Raw genomic sequence first — 8,843 nt, 5'->3', positions numbered from 1 at the left:
CCTATGATCTTTAAAACTCGTGCATCAGTCTTGTAGGTGCACAAAACGTTGCAAAACATTCGTACTAATGTTCGAAACCCTTGTCCATGCTAAGAAGAAAAAAAAATGAATGTTTTTCAAGTAAAACATATTCATTCATTTTCATTATTCATGCAAAACATACTGAAAAATAGTGTTTTTCAGTTTCCCTCCATGGTGTTTGCGTGCGTAAGAGTGTTTGTGAAGCCCTTGTCCAGGCTAGAGAAGGAAAAAATAAATGTTTTTCAGTATAATATAATTTGTGTTTTGGTTCTTTTATTGTTTTCTTATTTCTTAACACTTACTTGAGGTCGGCGTCACCATTATCCCCCCCCCCCCCCCCCCCGGACACTGTCACCTTTTTTTCTCTGACGAGTTTGCAGGTATGATTTCAGTTGCTCACTAAAAATCCCATCACTGCCCTGGCATTTACAATTCTTTAGCTTCCTCAGGCAACCCTGCATCTCAGAAACCTCAGGTGGGTTCTCGCTGATATTATACGGCATTGTAACTGTATTGTATACAGTGGCGTGCAAACGTTTGGGCACCCTTGCTGAAAATGTCTGTTACTGTGAATAATTAAGTGAGCAGAAGATGAACTGATCACCAAAAGGCATAAAGGTAAAGACGACACGTTTCTTTTCAGCGTTTTCTGCAAGATTTGTGTATTATTTTTGTTTTGTACAATTGGAGAGTGAAAAAAGAAAAGGAACACCATGTGAAAGTTTGGGCACCCCAATACATTTGAGTTCTCAGGTAACTTTTACCAAGGTTCCAGACCTTAATTAGCTTATTGAGCTGTGGCTTGTTCAAATTCTTCGTTAGGAAAGGTCAGATGATGCAGATTTCAAAGCTGTATAAATTCTCTGACTCAAACTTGTCCCTAAAATCAACAGCCATGGGCTCCTCTAAGCAACTCCCTCGCATTCTGAATAATAAAATAATTGATGCTCACAAAGCAGGAGAAGGCTACAAGAACGTAGCAAAGTGTTTTCAGGTAGCCGTTTCTTCAGATCGTAATGTTATTAAGAAATGGCAGTTAACAGAAACAGTGGAGATCAAAGTGAGGTCTGGAAGATGAAGAAAACTTTCTGAAAGAACTGCTCGTTGGATTGCTAGAGAGGCAAATAAAAACCCCTGTTTGACTGCAAAAGACCTTCAGAAAGATTTAGCAGACCCTGGAGTGGTGGTGCACTGTTCTACTATGCAGCGACACCTGAACAAATATGACCTTCATGGGAGAGTCATCAGAAGAAAACCGTTCCTGCGTCCTAGCCACAAAATTCAGCGTCTGAAGTTTGCAAATGAACATCTAAATAAGCCTGATGCATTTTGGAAACAAGTCCTGTGGACTGATGAAATCAAAATAGAACTTTTTGGCCACAATGTGCAAAGGTATGTTTGGAGAAAAAAGGGTGCCAAATTCCAGGAAAAGAACACCTCTCCAACTCTGAAGCATGGGTGTGGATCGATCATGCTTTGGGGTTGTGTTGCAGCCAGTGGCACAGAGCACATTTCATTGGTCGAGGGAAGCATGGATTCAAATAAATACCGGCAAATTCTGGAAGCAAACATCATACCATCTGTAAAAAGAGTTGAAGTTAAAAAGAGGACGGGTCCTACAATAAGACGATGATCCAAAACACACCTCAAAATCTACAATGGAATCCCTCAAGAGGCACAAGCTGAAGGTTTTGCCCGGGCCCTCACAGTCCCCTGACCTAAACACCATTGAAAATCTGTTAGCCCAGGAGTAATAGGGTTATACCCGGAACAAATTAGTAACAAGCTGAAAATTTCAGAATATGTTCAGAATGCCTTTAGGAATAACATACTAAAAGTCCCCGGAAATCCCCCTTGTGCTCTCTGAGAAATTCAAGATGGCGTCCAAAATGGCCACCAAATGGAGATCTGCCCATATCTCAGGCCCAAAACAAAATATTAATGCAATTAAAAGGTCAGAATATATGTTTTGTAGGGTAGGAGAGTAAATTCCAACATGTGTGTATTAATTACATTGTGTATTAACATTATATAATAACAATGTACATATTATTATAACAGTATATTTGTGTATAATGTGTTCACTTGCCATGTCTGGTTAGATTGTCATATTTTTGGCACGTCACCAGTTCACATTTATGAATGTGTGCACAGTACTATGAATGTGTGTAGGTTTCATCCAGCCCGATCCTTGAATCAAGTATCAATCTTGAAACGCCCTGGCCCATAAATTCACATCCAAGAAGAAATAACAATGACTGTTATGACAAAATAATCGTTATGGTATCATGAAGATATCTCATATGTTTTTGAAATGGCTTCAGTTCTTAATGTTTAGGACTAATAATTACAGACTTATAATTGTAAATCTATACATGTGCTATTTAATGTACACTCCCGATTATAGAGTGTGGATCCATTGGTTACTCGTTCACTCCGTATCATCCTATTCTGTTCACAAAACAACCAACACAATTACTAGGGGTTGGAGCACTTATTTTCATTTAATATTAATTAAAGTAAATTGGTGGTGTAAAATGAAAAATGGCATGTTAAAAGGTCATGCTGAGTTCAGTCATTTTTAAAAGGTCATGCTGAGTTGAGTCATTTTTTGTCCGAACACACTGGCATTAAAGACTGGTGCTAGAAACTCAAAGATTAATTTTTTTCCACCCTTAAACAAGCTTGAATAAATTCCCTACTTCATTGATGGTACAACAAAGGTCCAAGCATTACAACTGAGGCACTGAGAAGTGTTTAAGTCTACTCATTGTTTATAAGCAAGAGCTTTTATTGAGGCAGACCTTTTTGTCATGAAAGTCGCCGGAATGTTGAAGAAGTGTACTGAAACAGCTTGCCATTGTAGTTTTAGAAGATAGAGTTCTCAAATTTAATTTCCCTTTAATATTTTATCAAAGCTTAAAGATGCACTAAATATTAAGGAAATTGATGTCTAATTGTTGTCTTACATTATGTTCATGTATGTAGGTAGCCTACTAAGCTAATCTGTCAATCATGTCAACCATCAAATTCCATGTAATTTCCACATTAATGACCTTGTAATCTTGGTTAATTTAATTTTAACAGTGTGACAATGGTGAATTTGCATTGCTTGTATGAGAGAACATATAATTTAACATTTTAATTGCATTTATATTATGTTTTATCCCTGAGATATTGAAAAATCTCCAATCAGCGGCCATTTTGGACGCCATCTTGAATTTCTCAGAGAGCACAAGGTGGATTCCCGGGGACTTTTAGTATGTTATTCCTAAGGGTATTCTGAACATATTCTGAAAAATTCAGCTTGTTACTAATTTGTTCCGGGTTGGACTCAATTTTGAGCTAATGCTCTTGGGCTATGTGGATAGATCTCAAAAGAGCAGTGCATGCAAGACAGCCCAGGAAACTTGTAGAACTGGAAGCCTTTTGCAAGGACGAATGTGTGAAAATCCTCCAGGTAAGAACTGAAAGATTATTATCTGGCTACAAAAAGTGTTTACAAGCTGTGATACTTGCCAAAGTGGGTGTTACTAGGTACTAACCATGCAGGGTGCCCAAACTTTTTTGCTTCATGCCCTTTTTCTTTTTAGTCATTCTGAAAATGTAAAGGATGAAAATAAATTGTTTTTGCTTAAAATATAAAGGGAATGAGTCATCTTTATGCCTTTTGGAGATCATTTCATCTTCAACTTGCTTCACTGTTCACAGTAACAGCAATTTTGACCAGGGGTGCCCAAACTTTTGCATACCACTGTACGCACACGCTTATGCACCTGCTTCATGCCGTTATCCAATCAAGTGGCTACGGTGCATAAAATCATGCAGGTACAGCTTAAGAATCACCTGGTCTTTTCCCAGCCTTTAGCGGTTTAGTGTCACTGAGCTCCTGCTCTTGGCTGACAGGAGTGCAACCAGCTGGGGTCTTCTGCTTTTGTAGTGCATCCACCCTTAAGGTTCGCCGTGTCACTTTTCTGCTCACCGTAGTTGTAGAGTGGTTATGCTCTACGCTCACTCTACAGCGCAGTGTGTCCGAGCATGCAGAGGGCACCTGAAAGCATTTCATATTTGACTTCACTTCAAGAGTAGCTAAGAATTTGGGTTTATTTTTGGAGAGCATGTTGAACCCTGATGATGGGAACAGGTTTTGGAGTAAGACGGAAAGTCTGCTGAAAGAGGCCGTTGTGTAGTTGAATGTTGCCTTTATGTACCTTGAGTGTGAAGTGTCCACCAGTGGTGAAGAAAATAAACATGGATATGAACCACTGTGTGTGTTTTGCAGCGTGCGTCCGATCTTGCTGCTGTGTCTCTGTACGCCCATGGCGGCTGGGATTGGGGAAACTCTGCTCCTGGAAGGCTGGCAGGATATGTGGCTTTTCCGTTTTTTCCTCAACATCCTGGGCTATGGCACCATCATCGTCCCTGGATATCTCCTGATTCGCTACTTCAGGAATGCTAATTATCTTGACACAGGTGTGTATAATAATAATAATAATAATAATAATAATGTGTAGGTAATGGGAAAATGTATTGTAAGGATCAGAGGTCATGTTTGCCTTAAAGGAGATACGCAGAACCTTTATTTTTAAATACATTTCTGAGTGGATAGTATCTCTATCTTTGACTCTTGTATGCTGCATAAATGGGAATAAAAAATATATTTTTGAGAGTTAAAATCGACCACAAAGTTGGCATTCGAGCTGCCACGCTGAGCCAGCCAGCCTTGAGTGAGTGATGTCACAGCGGTAACCGGTTTTAAGGCTGAGGCCTTTGACAGCTATCGACCAAAGTCATATAAATAAAAATTGATGGTGAAAGTAAGAAATGGCGTTACCGACTTTCTCAACTAAGACTGATTTGACTTCATTGATTGTGGGTTGACTCTCATTAAAACAGGATAGGTGTTATAACTTATGCAACATGCATGCATTTTCACTGATAAAACGTAAAAGGCTAATTAAATAATCAGATGAACTGAGACAATCACATTCTGAAGCCAATTAAATAATCTTATACTGGTAACTTAAATACGCAATACAAGTTACACATATTAATCTAAATGCAGGTAAACAACGAGTGTTTTTGTTGTTTTGTGTCCAAATGAGAGTCGCATCTTACCCGTCTGCGTTCTCGCTTCTTGAAGGCTGATCTTGTGGCCGATTGTTTTTTAAACAATCTGACTTTTCAGTTCTCCGTTCATTCGCTTCTTCCACATAAGGGTGAGATATTGCTGCTGACGCGAGCATATCCAGCGGAGAAATCAAACGGCTGGGCCACTCATTCTCCATTTTCTCCATACCGAGTACTCCGCCATTACTGCTCGGCTCAGGCAATTCCTAAAACCCGGGACGGGACATCACTGGTTTTAACAACAACCTCAGGGAGGTCACTGCCCATCCCGTTCCGGCTCGGGTTTTAGCAACAACCCCCGGCTCACACTCTGGGAGAGCTGGTGCAACTGAACTTGCTTTCCTTTTTTATAGTTTTCTTTTCCTTTAATTGTTGGTACTGCACCGTTTTTCAATACGGGCCTATAGCCAACACTCCTCAACAGATCAGAGGTCTCGTACGAGTCTTCAGTAAAACGTTCAGAGCAGAGGAGAGGCCACTTCGTAGGCGTCCGATGCGCCCGTGAACTTCTCGCAAAACGCATCCAAATCTTTTCAGTTTGAACTTTCTTGGGCCATGAATGCAACGTAAATCCACCTTCTGTCGTGTTACTGCACCAGCCAGCAACACATCTACGTGGCATGGCGATAAATTAGCTCAAAATGGAGGATCAGAGTTGCAGTCAGCTCTGTGTTTTAGTATAGCGGAAATGGCGATGAGACCGATAGTCTTCCTGCTGTGACGTCACAGATGTCAAGGTCATTCACTCAGACCACTACCTATATGAATCACTTTAATCACAAAAATTACTATATTAGATTTATTGTTAACGCTTAAAACTATTCCTGTGCCATTCTTGAAGTCTCAAGGCATTTATAAACAAAAAGTGAGGCCATGGCTCTGCGTATCTTGTTTAAGTGTGATCTGGTGAGTTCTGTTGGGTTGGACTGGACTGGCTTGTCTGTTGTTGTAGTACTCGTGTTTTTTTTTTTTTTTAATTATTTTTTTTATTTTGTCTCTTCTCTTGGCCCCAAAGCTTCTCATTTTCTCTTGTCTTGCAGGTCGAGGGATTTGGTTTCCCGTTATAAAAGCATGTGTGTTTGGCAGTGACTCTAAACCAACGCTGTTGGATGATGTATCCGAGATACCAAGAACCGAGTCCACTTCATCGGCACAGCAAGCCATCAAACTCTTTTTCTGTGCAGCAGGACTCCAGGTAAGTATAAGACGGTAACTGATTGCTTCAAATGGGACATTTTAGATTATATTTGTGCTTCTTTATATTAGCGTGCTGTTCTTTCAGTGTATATGGGTCTGTCTCAGAAACTGGGTACTGTGGGGGAACCCCACTAAATATATTCGTCAATAAACTATACGGTTTTGAATGGTGTTGGTTTTAATTTGAAATAAAATGATGAAAGAAATAATACAGATAAAACTAAATCTTTGATGTGAATATTCAGAATTTGGCAAAAATTCTGCAAATTAGTGGAAAAATGGCGGCTTGGTCTGGGACATGATAAACGATCGACTACATCGCGTTCCCTTAAAAAGGTTGTAGTCCACTGAAAAGTCTACAGTTATCACTAATTGTATTTTAAGTTGTAACTTTATACACCTAAGGATCGGTGCACTCACAGAATAATCATAACCGTAATAAAACATCACGCAAAATATTTCATCACCGTCGTAACTCCATTTTCCGCAAACTCAAAACCAATACGATCGTGTGTTTTGATCTAAACGGAAAGCCTCAGGGTCGAGGTCACGACCTCACCAAAAGCAGTAACTTAAAATCACTACGCCGTATAAAAATTTAGTTATAAATCTGCGATTTTGTTTTTTAAAATGAAAGCTGAAAGTTCGGTATAGAATATGTTTCTTAGAGAATGTTACGATGGTAGCTGGTCTTGTATGAATTTCTGAGCTATAAAATGAGTCGTGGTCTATTTTTTACCGTAGCGTGTTATTTGTGTGCGGGGAAGGACACGCATTAACAATTTGCATGTGTAGAATGGAATTTTCCACTCCGACAGTTAGAAGTTGATCGCGCTTCCATTTGCGGTCTTTCTGTTACGCGGGTGATCTGTTCGGATGTTATCGCTGAAAAGGTGAGTTTTGACAGTTTTATTTTGTTTTTCTTGCAGCATAAGGTAATAGAATGTTTTTTTTTTTTCTTTTTCATCTTACTTTCGTATTTCGTAGTGTTTGCATATTTTTGGCCAATATTTTGCAACCATGGTCAATTTAGATCGAACTTTTGATAGAATCTACGGCTAGTCGTTTTGCCCCGCCCCCGCCTCGCGCTCCGTCCGGTGCGGTAGTGATGTCCCGTTGCTCGCGCGCTGCAGCAGAGACCCACGCGACCTTCAGTCGGTACAGTCGCTGTTCTTTTACCACCGCCGTTATTCTCATCTTTCCAGTGTGTTCTTGATTTTTCCATTGTGTCCTATTTCGCCATATCAAATACCCAAACTGTATCATATTATTCATATTTAAGTGAATAATCAATTCAGTCATCATAACTTGGCATTTTTAACCCAAGCAATCAAAAAGAGGAAATTTTATTCAGTATTTTCACTCATCTGTGAAGGAGGGGCTTTAATTCTTCATGATGGAGTTATTTTATATGGAAATCAATTTTACAAAAGCATTTGAATTGTAATCAAAAAAATTTTCCACAGTGGAGGCCAGATAAAGCAAGATGCTATCCTTATTCTTATTAAACATGACAAAAGAAACATTGATTGTTAGGTAAATGCAAAAAAAAGGTAAAATATTAGAAAACTTATTTTTTGACCATAATGTCCCAAATGAGAGACCAGTTTCTGAGACGGAGCCATGCAATTCAAATAATATTGATCTTTTTCTTAAAGAAATGAGTTATTTAAGACAGATTTGTGTTAAATAGCTGCAGATGTTTACAAGCTGCACATACAAATTTTACACTTTAAATTGCTGTTTCAATAAGACATTACGTCTAAACATGCACACAACACAGCGTATCGAATCTGGAAGTGCAAAAACTGCTGCACAAGATTTGTCGTTGTCTGACAAACAGAGGGCTAAAATCAGGTTCATGATGCAAATTCTTTAGTTTGTCTGTGTTTTTTGCGCGACAGGGCTCATACTTGACGTGGGGCGTGCTGCAGGAGCGAGTGATGACGCGTTCGTATGGAGCCAATGAACATGGGGAAACCGGCGAACGATTCACAGACTCTCAGTTCCTGGTGTTCATGAACCGCATCCTGGCTCTTACTGTGGCTGGCCTCTGGTGCCTACTGTTTAAACAGCCCAAGCACACGGCACCCATGTACAAGTACTCGTTTGCTTCCATCTCCAACATCCTGAGCAGCTGGTGCCAGTATGAAGCCCTGAAATATATCAGCTTCCCTACGCAGGTGATGATCAGCGCTGGTGGTTTGTAACAGCCCTCAGTGGTGGTACAAACTTTTTTTTTTGTTTGTTTGTTTGTTGTAAATTTTAGCAAGACACCAGCATTCCCACACGTTAACCTTAATTTAACTTTTAAACATGTTTGATATCCTATGTTTGTTTGTTGTACTGAGAGATGAGACTTCTAGAAATGTAGCTTTTGAGCTGAGGTGGTTGAAGGCACTTGGTGGGGGTGCAGGGGCGTAGCCTGGGCCCGCCCATCCTAAGCGTGACGCAACACGAGGGCCTGTTGCAAGGTTAGTCTGGCCAGGCAAGCT

The 8,843-nt window shown here is 39.9% G+C and overlaps 1 protein-coding gene across 1 annotated transcript in view; it reads left to right on the top strand.

Annotated features, from left to right (window-relative positions):
• The window catches only part of slc35b2 (solute carrier family 35 member B2), a 50,846-nt gene that overhangs the window by 25,900 nt on the left and 16,103 nt on the right, over positions 1-8,843 (top strand). Inside the window, exons 2-4 of the mRNA XM_060917873.1 lie at positions 4,304-4,494; positions 6,192-6,346; positions 8,253-8,531. Of these exons, the coding sequence (XP_060773856.1) occupies positions 4,304-4,494; positions 6,192-6,346; positions 8,253-8,531 (625 nt within the window). The remainder of the gene's footprint in view (positions 1-4,303; positions 4,495-6,191; positions 6,347-8,252; positions 8,532-8,843) is intronic.

Source organism: Neoarius graeffei, chromosome 3, assembly GCF_027579695.1.
Source record: "Neoarius graeffei isolate fNeoGra1 chromosome 3, fNeoGra1.pri, whole genome shotgun sequence".
Lineage (NCBI taxonomy): Eukaryota > Metazoa > Chordata > Actinopteri > Siluriformes > Ariidae > Neoarius > Neoarius graeffei.
Note: the sequence above shows the minus strand (reverse complement) of the source record. Positions and strands in the feature narration are given on the sequence as shown.